The following is a 13,153-nucleotide window of genomic DNA, read 5'->3' as shown; positions in this document are numbered from 1 at the left end:
GCTCAAATTCCAGTTACTAACTCTTGACAAAGAAAGGATCTAGCAAAGAAAATCAGGAGCTCTGTCCGCACACAACCAGATACTGAAAGCCATTAGGCATGTTAGCATGCCTTAACTTGGCACTTTTACAAGATTTGCTAGTTCAACTTACAAAGCCATTTTTTTGAAAGTCCGAGCACATCAAGAGATACCAAAATTTAGTAGTATTTTGTCTTATAATCAGATCTTAATTAGCAACATTTTTAGAAACAGAAACATGCTATAGTCCAGCAGAAAGTAAGAGCAAGCGCCGTTGGTTATGTGATACTGTGTCCCTTTCTCAACCAAAGGAGATCAGTAAAAAAATGACTATAGTGGGAAGCTGTACTTGCTACCACAAGAGGGCACAAAACGCATATGAAAAAAATTCTTGTTGAAGACTTGAAAGTTAAGATTCTGCTTTTTCTGATACTTTTTGAAAAATTGGGTGGAATGATACTAGTGTAAAATTAGAATGAGATAAAAAAATAAATCGACTGTGTGAGAAACCCCACTTGGAAAAGCAGTTATAATCTTGGACTATGCAGGAAAATCTAACTTGCATCAGAATACAAATGTAAAGTTCCTGCCATAACTCCAGATGACTGTAAGCAGACTTCTTGTGTTTTCTTAATTGCAGAGATGTAACAGTTTTATTTTAATCCAAACTAGTAGGTCTAATTCCTCATCTGACTGACTCAGCTCTTTCAGAAAGGGCCTCTTTCTTCTAAGGCACAGTGGAAGAAAACATACAACTTTCCTGGCTGGACAGAAGTCTTCACTGACTAATGAAAATCAAACATGTGCACAGGGATTTTCTAGCATAGGGAGGTGAGTGGCGGGGGGTAGTCTCTCTGGGTTGCAGTTAGGATGTGTCTAACACTGGATCAGCTTTCTTCTGTGCTCCAGCTGTGCAGAAATGTTTGCTGATCATGAATGAGCTGTGTAGGAGCTGACCCAGCAGTGGATTTGACTTAATAGCTTGCTCTTGTATGTGGTGCTGTGGTGCCCCTGTTAAGTGATGCAGTGACAGTTTGCATGTGCCCTAAGACATGGGATGGCTGTGGGTTGTTCTTTCTCTTTCCGTTTTTGGCTACGTGTGGTTGTACACATCATTCGAAAATGAACAGTCATTTACTTCTAATTTTAATTCATCTAGTATCAGTCAACACATTTCCTTCTTTGCATTTTTACAGTACAGGATTTGTATTACCTAATGTTGGTCCTTCTGTCCCCCAGAGATGATGTTTTCCTTTCCTCTTGCAGTTTTCTTTCATGAGTTTACAGACAGACCACAAGAGGAATTGCTTGCTGGCACAGGTCTGAGGTTCTGAAAAAAAAGTTCTTCCCTTAACTGATACAGCCAAAACATAAAAATAAGTAAATAGATACTGAGATGGGGATCCCTTAAATGAATAGTAAAAGCAATTTGTTTAATTGTAACAGCTAATCAGTAGCTGTATTTTTTTTTCCTTTTTTCAGTACTTTGCATTCATTGGCATTTAAATATCAGCGCTCTTTTATCACATGGTCATTTAATATTGTGAGGTTTTTCTGCAGCTGCTCTTAGTCAGCTGCAGTTTCAGTGATTCCCTGTACCTTTGCAAATGTTCTTCACTCTTCACGCTCTCTCCCAAAACTACATGAGCCTCAGTATACTGCTTGTCTTTGACTGTTAAGAATAATTTCTAGCTGTAGTTTTCTATCCTTTAAAGTAGCTATTAATCCAGAAAAAGACCTCCTTTTACTCCTTGACACTTTAGTTTCTTTCAAGGTATTTGATAACTTCTTGTAAGCTTTTGGGGAAATTACACTATGCTGCATTGAATAGATCACTATCATCTGCATGTCTGCTGATGGCTTCAAAGAACTTTTAATAGATTTGAGGCATTGCTTGTTGGTAATAAAATCGTGCTGACTGTTCTCCAAGAAAACAAGATCTCTGTTTTTTTCTTAAAGATTCTACCAGCTTGCTGGTCTGTAATTGTCCAGATCATCGTGCAACCTGCTATTTTTGGATTTAACCACTGACACTTGGCACTTCTGATTCCTCTGGTGTTGAGACCAAGAAATAAGCTGCACTATGGTTAATACTTTAGCATTTCCATAACTGAGTTTTATTAGGTACTAATGACTTTTCACTATTGACTTTCTCAGTTCTGTTCCAAAACCTTTCCTACAGACACTTAATTTGGGAAGCTTCCCAAAATTGTTCCATGGAAGAAAAGCTCCAGTAAACTCCCCTGCAGCAGATCCCAGTGCTTCTAATTGTCCTTAAACTAGTCTGTGTGCCATCTGCAAATACATAATCCTGTTAGGATTATACTGCTTTTCATGTGACATTGTCATCTTTTGACAGGTATGGATTCTTTCTTTTTTCCTTCCTTTCCTTTGTTTTTGCTTTGTTTTTGAAGTCACAGCTGTATTCTCACAGATCCTGTGAGTTGAAGACAGAGGGTGCTAAACTCACTTTATATAGCAGCAAGCCATAGCCTGTTCATTTGACTATTTCTAACTGTCTGGTGAATACATTTAACCATAACTGCACACAGATAGTTGCCTTGAAGCAGCTGATCATCAGTAGCAGCTTTAATGTAGATGCCTGTGTGAACCACATGCAGGCAGCTGTTGTGAGAGCAGTTAATTTGCATTTTGAGTTGGCATTCAGTTTTGTTAAAACCAGTGTAGTTGATGTTAACAAGTGAATCTCTTTGACGAACAGAAGAGCAGGAAAATATGCATGGGAAGAAATACAGCATCTTAGACACTTCTTCATGTGTATAATTGTAGCCTGTAAAAGGAAGAAGTTTTAATGGTTTTGGGATGAGCATTTAAAGGAAGCTGGTTAGACAGATTACAGAATGGACATACAGAATTAGTATAGATCCTGCCACTACACTTTATTCTTAATCTCAAGCTGCAAAAAGCATGTAATGGAATGGGTGGTCAGAATCGGAACATACATATCTGACCTTTAGCTGCTTCTCACATTATACTATTGCTATTGACTCTTCTTTTGTTCAGTAGTTCGTGCCATATGGTTTGAGTACAATAACTATGTGAAGCAAACTTACACTTTGAACCATACGGTTTTGCTGACATTTTTTTTACTCTTTAAGGAAGAAGAATGATTGCTGTTACTTTGCTGTTTTCTGCTTCTAATTTCTTTATATTCTTATTTCCTGCCGAACAGTTATTGCAGAAGTTTAACTAGCAGCTTGTACTTTGTTCTTATCATTAATATTTTTCTTGCAGTGCCTTTTAAAGAATCTTTACAAACAAGAATCTTGCATTCAGTATTCTTTAATAAAAGATAATTCCTACCTGAAAGGGCAGATTATTAGTTGAGATGGGGAATATTTTTATTGGTGAACATTTTGGGAGCATATCGTGTAAGGTAAAAGTCAAAGAAAACTAGTAGTTGTAAGAGGCAAAATATATATTCATGTTTAAAAAATAAACTTATTTTTTAGTAAGTAAAACTCAACAAAAATTAAAGCAGCTTCTGAAATAACCAAATGTGAACATTTTTGTGGGACACATTTGCCACGTAAACGGGTGAGGAGTGAGCCTGGAATCCGGCGCTGCGCAGCAGTCCTGAGGGGGCTCTTGCTCTGTGCATCGCACTCTGCATGTCCGCGCTGCTGCAGCTGTGGGCCAGAGAGCACGCGACAGCCAAATTCCGCTGCTGCGTATGGCCTGAAAGTCTAGTATACGGGTATGAGTGGTGAGAGCAAATAATTTCTAGTGGATTGTATTTTGCAAAATTTAAGATTAAATCTGAATTTCAATTTTGGAATAAGAGAGGGTTTAGATTGTGCTTCTGTTTGTTCCAAGTCAGCTTCTCCCAGATTCTATTCCTGACTCAGGCTTCGTATCTGGCAGAGGAAATAGGCCTATGAAGGGTCTTTGAAATTTTGAATTGCCTATTTGGCCACTTCTAGAAAATCTTTGTGGCTGTGAAGGTGGGATATGGGATTCTTGTGTGATTTTTGCGCATTTGGTCTCCCACTGACTTCTGCAGCCCACACTGGAAGAATTTACCATGACTAATAGCTTGATGATGGGATGATAAGGTTCAAGTATTCACTCACAAAATGTGTGAATTCATCTGTAGTTGCTAATTATGTGCAGTACAGTAAAAATTAAAATGCTACTATTAAGTTTGTTAAATACTCTGACAAATCGTGTTCCGTATTTCAAAATATGCCTTTATGATGCTTATGATTCTTATGATGCTGCTGCAGCTGACTCATAAAATAATTTCAAAACAAATACTATTTTTAGAGAACTGTAATAGCTAATGTGGGAACAATGCAGCTTGCAACTAATGCCTCTGCAGCCATAAAAGCTCTCTCATTATATATATTTTTGTGAACTACAACATTAGAACAGATTTTCATTCTCTTCTGTATTTTTTTTACAGTATAAAATTACTGCTTTTGTTTTAACAAAGACAACAAAAAACAATGTTTAGTCTGCTGTGTTTTACTATAGGCAAACAATTAGAGTGTTCCATTTATTTATATTTGAAAATAACCTTGCCAATTCTAATTCTTATTTTTTCAGCCTGGAGTTCTGGGATATTTTGAATTCAATGCTTCACCTCAGCCTCCTGGTTACCTAACATTCTTCACATCAGCATTACATTCATTAAAGAAAGGTAAAAGCATCATCTTTCAAAATTGAGGGCATCTGTGAACAATTCATGTAAAAGAGTTCAGTTCTTTGCAATATTTTGTAGTTATGGAATGAATCACTTCTGAGTGTGTTTCTTAATGTTGATCTAATTATGAAGCTATCTTTTATTACAATAATGAAGAAGTAATGTGAGGATTGCTTACAGAAGGGGTTTATTGCGTATTTTGTAATCAGCCATTATGAAATGAAATACATGACAGGCTTCTATACGAGGTTGCATTAGTGTACACTTTTCTCTGTAACCTAAAAGTGTAGCTGCAGTCTGTATATAGGTGTAATCAAACTAACATTTATTTAAGTTTAATTCAAGTGTGTTTGTCTGGGACAACATCTAAAATCAGCGGCAATAAGATGAGCTTGACTGTCAGTCTGGACTGTAGTAACTGAATTCAGCATCACCAATGAAATTCTTAAATGCTTTCTTGTATGGAGTTAAAGAGCTGGTAGAAGATAGCTTAATGAGAAGGATTTTTTTCTATTGTTTTGCATTAATCTAAAATACAACAACTTTTGTGCTCAAATACAAAAAGTTTTCATGTTAATAACTTATTTCTGTTACATTTTGCCTGATTTTATTCTTTTTTTTTCCCCCTGACTTTTATACATAACAAGCACTGAACAATAGTGCTGGAACCCTGGGGATCACTTTATATATTTTTCCTTGCTTTAGATAGAATGCAAGTGAAATTTCCTAAACAACATATGGGAGTGTTTAAGAAATATAATAGTGGCCTCAGTAAAAGCCCCTTGGCTAAAAGGTGAACATTTTAATGTATTTTTGAATATGTTCACCAAATAAAATATTTAGAATAAGATGATTGCACTTATTTCATAGCTTTTTCTACTAAAGAGCTTTTCTTTTGGATTGTTATATGTAATTTTTAAAATATCAACATGGTGCACTAAATGTTCTATACAAAGCTCAAAAGTACTCCTAAAAAGCATTTAAATTTGAGTAACTGTCAGTGGGAAGTAGTATCTTTCTACCTATTTGGTTGATTAATAAACTGAGGTGGATTGCTTAGTGTTTTTATTCCAAATATGTTTATTTGAAATAAATTTACATTAAATCAGTTTTAAAAATTGACTGGCAATTAATTACGGTGGAGTGGTTTTGTACATACCTGCCGATGTGTTTAGCTACACTATTAAATATTTCTATCTGATAAACTTCTGGGCTTTGTAGTCCACTGTGGTGGACTGTAATTTTTTTTTTTTTGTGATAATTGCTGACAGGTAGCAGCCCCTGCAGTTTTCACACTCTTCTGCCGCCTACATTCTAATCCCCAACACCTTGGCGATTAGTAGTGTCTCTGTGTGATAAGTGTACAAACACATTGGTACTATTGATGGTAATCTCCAGACATAGATTGTGTCTGCTTTTCTAAGTACCTAATTACATGAGTGGCTATTTGATCTTGCTCTGCCTTAAAATGCTAGAGAAGCATTGTCTTTCTCTGGAGAGCTAAATGCATTTCTGGATTACTTTGTTCTTTAAGCAACACATCTTCAGTTTAAGAAGTTGTCTCCCATGTTCAGAAGAGTCTTCTCCATGATATACTATTAGACAGGAAGCTATCCTTTGTCATTTTTCTGTACATTACTGAGCTTTGTTTCATGACGCTAAAATACTAATAAAATAAAGCCTAGCATACTATGCTTTTTATTCTGATTTTACAGTGTGGTGGTATAATACGCAGTATTCTTAATATTCTTTTCCTTTTCAGAAGCCATGTATTTTAAACTTCACTGAATGTACTTGCAGACACTCATGGCTGCCAGGAATTTGTGTGCAAATTTTTCTCATGTTTTTTGAAATAAATTTTCTTGAATAAGTTGCAAATGTCACAGTGCCCTGCTATACATTGTTTATAAAAACTTCTGTATTAAACAGAAAAAGGCTGCTGCTTTCTATTTTAATGAAGTTCTACCAAAAAACCCCAAACCTACTCAAAATGTTTATGATCCTCATTATCTTCAAAATGTTAATTTTATTCTGACAGATTGGATTTTTTTGGTCAGAAATCCTGGAGATAAATTTAAGTAATTTTTCTACTCGTAAAATTAGCACATTTTAAGGATATTTCTTACTATCAGCAAATGAAGTAAATTGATACCATTCTTCTGATTTTTGCTTTGTCAGTGTCTTGGTGTGCAGTGTAAAGCCTGTTCTCCTGTGTTTTATTTTGTAATTTCCCCATTTATGTGTGGGGCATATACTTCTTGGCAATCTAAATATGAAAAGCATCCTATCCTTGCAGGATATTGTTACAAATATAGAAATATCAAAATAAGTATTTAGATAATACCAATTTTTATTGTAAATATATGCAATATGAACAGTCCCTTAATATATTAGTACCTTTTTCTTATATATGTCTTGTCTTGGTTTTTGAGATGCTGTAACATGTAGCAAGATATATCTGAGATACTAAATTCTGAATTTAATAAGCAAGTTAAGAAACTGGACATTCAGCATTCTCTATACCTGAGTGAAGAAGAACAACACATTTGCTTTCCTTGTCTGCTCTCGTCCCCTTTCTTCTTATACCTCACTTCATTCAGCAGTGGTATTGGCAGTTGCTATTTCAGTAAGGTTTCTGCACGTTCGCACAGCATGGTTCCAGGTATTGGTTTAAAGGTGTACCAGGAGGAGGTTATATTGTTACACTTAGTTTCTTATAACCATTTAAAAAGTAAGTTATAAGATACTTTCAGGAAAGAAGTGCAGTATATGTAATTGTATTAAAAAATGGAAATTTGTCCTTTCAGATTACCTTGGAACAATACGCTTTGGAGTGATCACAGATAAACGTGTTGCAGAGGAGATCTCGTTGGTGCATTCAGGCAGTGTGTATTTGCACAGACATGTGAACACGTCTCTTGTGAGTACTATGTTAATGTAATGTAATATGGTAATTTTGAGACAATAGTGAGTATTGAAGCTCTGTTGTAGTGGGCCTTGAGAAAATCTAGTAAGTGACAGTGTTCCACATAGTATTCACAAAGCTGTTAAGTACTAGAATACAGAATGTTTAAAAACTACCTTTTTTCATTGGCGTGTTTTTATCCTCCTTTCCCAAAGTAGGAGGATATAGGAAAGCCTGAAGCTCACTGAGTAGTGTCATTGAATTATAAAGAGCTTTAGGCATTACATTAACAAAACATGCTATATGTGATTACTGCATTCATTACTAAACAGTATGTTTAAGTAAGTTAAGATGAGTAATTACTTTTTCACCTTTCAAGATTTATCCAAATGACGTCATGAACTATACGGCTGAGAACATTTGCAAATGGGCTCTAGAAAACCGAGAGATGCTCATAAGCTGGCTGAGACCGCATGGTGGAAAAAGCCTTCTTTTAAACAATGAGTTGAAGAAAGGACCAGCACTTCTCATATTTATACCTTACAATCCTTTAGCAGAAATTCACCCTCTTTTAGATGAAGTAAGTGAGATAATTCTTTTTTTACTTCCAACTTAGAGAACTGTGGCTTAATTATGCTAGTGTTGTATGATATACAGGGTGGGTGCAGTACTACTGAGGTGAATTTTGTGCTCAAACCTATTTACAAGATCTATTTTCATATTATGTGCTCTGGTATGAATAGGGAATCATATATATTTTGAAGTACTGGAAATTACCTTTTTAGACCTGCTTGGGATTCTAAGTGTATGTATAGCTAATAGAAAAAGATAGAGCACTGAATGGTTACGAGACACAGATAAATGATTTGAGGCACACAGGTTTTATATTTCATAATTGTATAAATGTGATGTTTCTGTTAAGAAAGGGAACTTCTTTTCTCTGAAAAGAGAGAATATTTATTAGAAACATGATCCTATAAATCCTGAATTGATTCTTGGTATAATGTGTAGAGGGGAAAAAATCTGTATACATTATATTTTAAATCTACATTCTTTCATATTTATACCTTTCCTTACCTGCTCCTGTAAGGATGACATACCTGTTTCTCACTGTGCCAAGTAAGACTAGGTAGTACTGCTTATTCAGTGTAATGCCAATTCGAGATTCAGAGTTGATTTTAGTAGTACTAGAATTATATTTGGACATCTGACGCTAACAATCACTTCACTTTTAATCAGAGCTGTTTTCTGAAATTGGTAGAGAATACTTCCCATTCAGATTTCTGGCTCATTGCTCAAATTCTTTCTTCTTCTTTTGCAGCAGTCCCTCAAATCTTGCCTCAGTTTGTCCCAAAGATTCTTGACCAACTGCTTAAAGAGAGGAGAGCTAGAAAAATACCACCTGCCGCCTGTCGGCATGCATTTAGACGGAGAGCTTTTTCCTCATCTCTGTGGACTAGCTGTTAAGACTACTGCCTCGTAGTGTTTTAAAGAAGGCAAACAAAGTAGAGGAATAAGCATTAGTAAACTGGCTGCGTGTAGCATTCCTGTTACGATCAAGAGGCCGCGTGTCTCAGTGTCCAAAAATATTGAAGATGACAGATATATCATTTTATTTCACTGCTCTGAGTATTCACATTTGTTTGAAAACATGTTTTCAAGACAAGTTATTACAACTCCCTTATCAGCATAAGGGAGGTTTTGCCCCATGCAGTATGCCTTTGTCACGTGTCAACAGCGATTCAAGGCAAGGATATGGCTCTTTTTTTCAACTCCCTTCTTTCAGTAGAGAGTGTTGTGTGACAGAAGCAGATCTTTCGTTAAACTTCTGTTTCAGCTGCCAAAGCTCAAATGAAGGAGCAAGAATATATTTGAGCATTGCAAAACTTAAGTATTTTTTCCACCCCATTCTGGTTCTCCTCTCTTTGTTATTCCTCCCCGAATGTGGTTACACAAGGAAATATGGCCACTTTAGGAAATGAGACACTGTTACATGAAATCTAGCCAAATTACTCTGAAAAGTATTCTTATATCCTGTATATTCCTAAGTCTCCTTCCAATTTTCTCTTTCTCATCCATTATTCTTATTTTTGAATTGCCCAAGACTAGAGTTTGCACCTGTGAAATAAACCAGTTAGGGAAACTAACTTGGTTGAAAAATATTTTTTTCCCTGTCTTATTTTTCAGCTGGACTCCATTGTCTCATTTACTGTATACCATGCAGATGCACATCACAGTGGTGATAGCAGAGCAGTAGGGGTGGTGTGAAAAAATCATCTGTGAAGGAAAAAAAGCAAGCCTAAGTTTTGGTGGCAATGCTGGCTTATATTGACATCAGCTATATCCCAAAACATGTGGGCTCCATCAGGAGACGTAGTTAATGCTGCAGTGTCTGAAGCAATGAGGAAAAGATGAAAATCATTTATGGTACCATATCTAATTAAACTAGAAACAGACACCATAAAAGCTAGCCAGCTACAAGATTATGTTCATTTATATTAGAAAAGCTGAAAGAAATGAAGTAATGTTTTTGATAGAGTGGTACAGTCTTCTGGTCTGATGCACAGGTCATTATACTTCTCTCATTTCTGGAAGTTTAGAAATGTGGGAAGTTCATTCTGTCTGTCAAAAGACTCTCAAACCTGAGAAAATAATCATACGTGAGGCCTGTTCTTCAAAAAACTTCTCCCAAACAAAACTGTAACCTTCCTGTAGTGCTTGAAACAGCATGATCTAATGAAGAGTATGAAAATGTCTCGAACTATAGAGTTCTTATCTTAATTTCCTTATTCATTTGACTTTCTACTTTCATAAAATAATCTACTGATTTTTCCATCTTTACAACTGGAATACTACTGCATATCTCTAACAGATTCTTGCATGGATTAATACAACTGGCAGACAGTAACTATTGTTAATTCAACTTTATAAAATTCTCTGTATACTTACTGTTCTTTCTCAGTTGTTTCTAAGAAGTCTTTTGCAGGCAAAGATAAAACTGGAAAAGAGCTGCAATTATTCTTATACTAAACCGTCCTATTCTTCACCAACTTAATTCAGTGACACTTGCCACAGACTAATCACTCCAGTAACAGATACCATAATTTAGATGCAGTTAGTGCCGTATATGATGTTTGGCTTCAGATTTTTTCCTGCTAAGTAAAAGAACATTTATTTGTATCTATACATGAAATGACATACAAAATCTCTCAATTGATGTTGTATATCTTCACTTTAATAGAGGTGTATTGTGCAACTTGTTTACCATTGGAAGGGATGTTTATTGCAGCCTGTGTGAGTTCCACTGAGCTCTGAAACCGCCTGCCTGCCTGGCAGTCGCACAGGAGGAGGAGGCTGCGTTTATTGTGTGTTGAAAGCTCTCAAAGGCCAATGTCTTTTTCTGATAATGGTTCACTGAAATGCAGTTTCATACTGCAAATCTTTTTTTCTATTCATAATAACGTCTCAAGTTTCTCCATGTGTAGTCAAAATCTTCAGAGTATAGTATGGTGAGTCAATTTTTTTATTTTTAGGTACTTTAAAAAAATATTTAATTAAGCATTTTCAGGACCTGTAGCACCATCTAATAATGAGTTCTTAAAGATTAACAGAAACTGTTACTGCAGACCTCATCTGAATGATTGTGTGACACAGTCCCCCTCCTAGACTTGATGCTTCAATATTCCTTTGACTGCAGTAATAATGGTCCCTATTAGAATGTGCGTGTGTAAGCACTGTGCGCGCTGTGCTTTGTGTTTTGGTTATATTTACTGTGATAGATGAAGGTGAAGGGTTTTTTTTCTTTTCCCTTTCTTACCTATCTCCTTGAAAGGTAATCCCTTTTATAGGCCATGCGTGTGCCTTTCATTGTCCGTTTTCCCTTGGTTATGACAACTGAAATGGTAGTGCAACACAAACATCTACATTGAATTGCAGGTAGTTTTTTCAATTCTCAATAAATCCCACGTTACTACATCCAAAGTATACTGCAGGATTGCAGCTGTATTTCCATGGCTGGGAGAGTAACAACAGTGCTTCAGCACTGTTAGTGATTGTTACAGAAGTGGGGGACTATCCACACCAGGAAGAACCTCCATTCCACTTTCAGACCGGAATGTTTTTATTTATTTTCCCCTCCAAGTGAAATTCAGGAACCTGAATTTATTGATTAATGCTGCATGTAGTATAATTTAACCTTGAAATGTAGTATTATGGAACTGTGCTATATACGATGCAGAGAGGACCTTGAGATCAGTGTAGTGGACTGAAAATATTTCTGTGGCTTTTGTTATTGTTGTTATTCTGAATATTTAATTCTTATGTATTGTTATCAAGTCCAAGCCCCCTGTGATTTTTTTTACGCAAGACTAGTCAACTTTGTTTTTGAAATTCCATCCAAAACTGCACACATTTTTACATTATTCAGCCTGTGACAAATAATTTCATTTATGCGTGAAGTACATAAAATTAATCTTTTTATTTCATTTTCTTCTTCTTCCTACTCCTTCTCTCCCCCTCCCTGTAGATTACCAAAGTGGCCTTGGAATACCACAACTGTAATAAAAGCCAGGCAGCTGAACCAGTCCTTCAACACTTAGGAGAGGCTGATTCACCAGCTTTTGATTCCCGTGTACCAGATACACATACAGAATTGTCGGAAACATTTTCAATAACAAAGTACCCGTGCTGTAACACAGTGGTGCTTCCTCAGTGGCATTCAATATCTAGAACTCACAATGTCTGTGAGCTTTGCATTAACCAGACACTTGGTGTCAAACCAAATAAAGTCAATGTGCCACATTGCAACTTCTTAGAGATAGAAGCGGCTTTGGACTCTTTCTACCTCCAGGAGCATACCTTTTTTCAAGTTATATCAAATACCATAGAATGCAGCAATTTCTTAAGTTTCTATAGTCCCTTTAGCTATTACACTGCATGTTGCAGGACAGTAAATAGGCATTTTTTAAGTTTTATTAGTTCTGAGAAGACCATCTTTCAGACCCCTAAAGTAGCATTTTCTTCCCATGGGAAGAAAGATAAGGATGATGCCCAAAATTCTATTTCTCATATTGAGGATAGGAATTGTTTTATTTCTGACCTTAATGATAATGGCGCTAACATTACTGGTCTGAGCTGCAGGACCAACAAAACCTTGAATCTTTATCTAGTGGATTCAAATCTTTTTTGGATATACGCAGAGAGATTAGGAGCATCAAGATCTACTCATCTTAAGGAATTTGCTGCCATTGTTGACCTGAAAGAAGAAGTGCACTATGTCCTGGATCAGAATCAATCACTTCTTGGATCTACTTTGGGTATGGTATCTACTAGAAATGCTTGAAATAAGAAAATTTAAGTCTGAGAGTAAGTTTGTAAATGGAAAATATATACCCTTCATAAAATGACTGTATTAGAGCATTAATAATATTTGCATTGTCCCTCAAAACTGTAAGTACGAAAGCATGCAAAACATGAGGAAAAATAGTCACGTTCTGATCAACTTTCCCATCCAGTTCTGTATCCTCTCTGTCCCACCTCCTCAGAAAAATACTTCAGATAAAAAA

At 36.0% G+C, this 13,153-nt stretch overlaps 1 protein-coding gene across 3 annotated transcripts in view; it reads left to right on the top strand.

Moving 5' to 3' along the window:
* The window catches only part of TXNDC11 (thioredoxin domain containing 11), a 34,545-nt gene that overhangs the window by 9,549 nt on the left and 11,843 nt on the right, over positions 1-13,153 (top strand). For all 3 annotated transcript variants that reach the window (XM_062588616.1, XM_062588614.1, XM_062588617.1), the window contains 4 exons: positions 4,588-4,681; positions 7,492-7,604; positions 7,969-8,169; positions 12,115-12,904. In XM_062588616.1, coding sequence (XP_062444600.1) covers positions 4,588-4,681; positions 7,492-7,604; positions 7,969-8,169; positions 12,115-12,904 — 1,198 coding nt within the window. The remainder of the gene's footprint in view (positions 1-4,587; positions 4,682-7,491; positions 7,605-7,968; positions 8,170-12,114; positions 12,905-13,153) is intronic.

The sequence above is a fragment of the Rhea pennata genome, chromosome 15 (assembly GCF_028389875.1).
Source record: "Rhea pennata isolate bPtePen1 chromosome 15, bPtePen1.pri, whole genome shotgun sequence".
In the NCBI taxonomy this organism is placed as follows: Eukaryota; Metazoa; Chordata; class Aves; order Rheiformes; family Rheidae; genus Rhea; species Rhea pennata.
The sequence above is the reverse complement of the archived record's forward strand: the minus strand, read 5'-3'. Positions and strand labels throughout refer to the sequence as shown.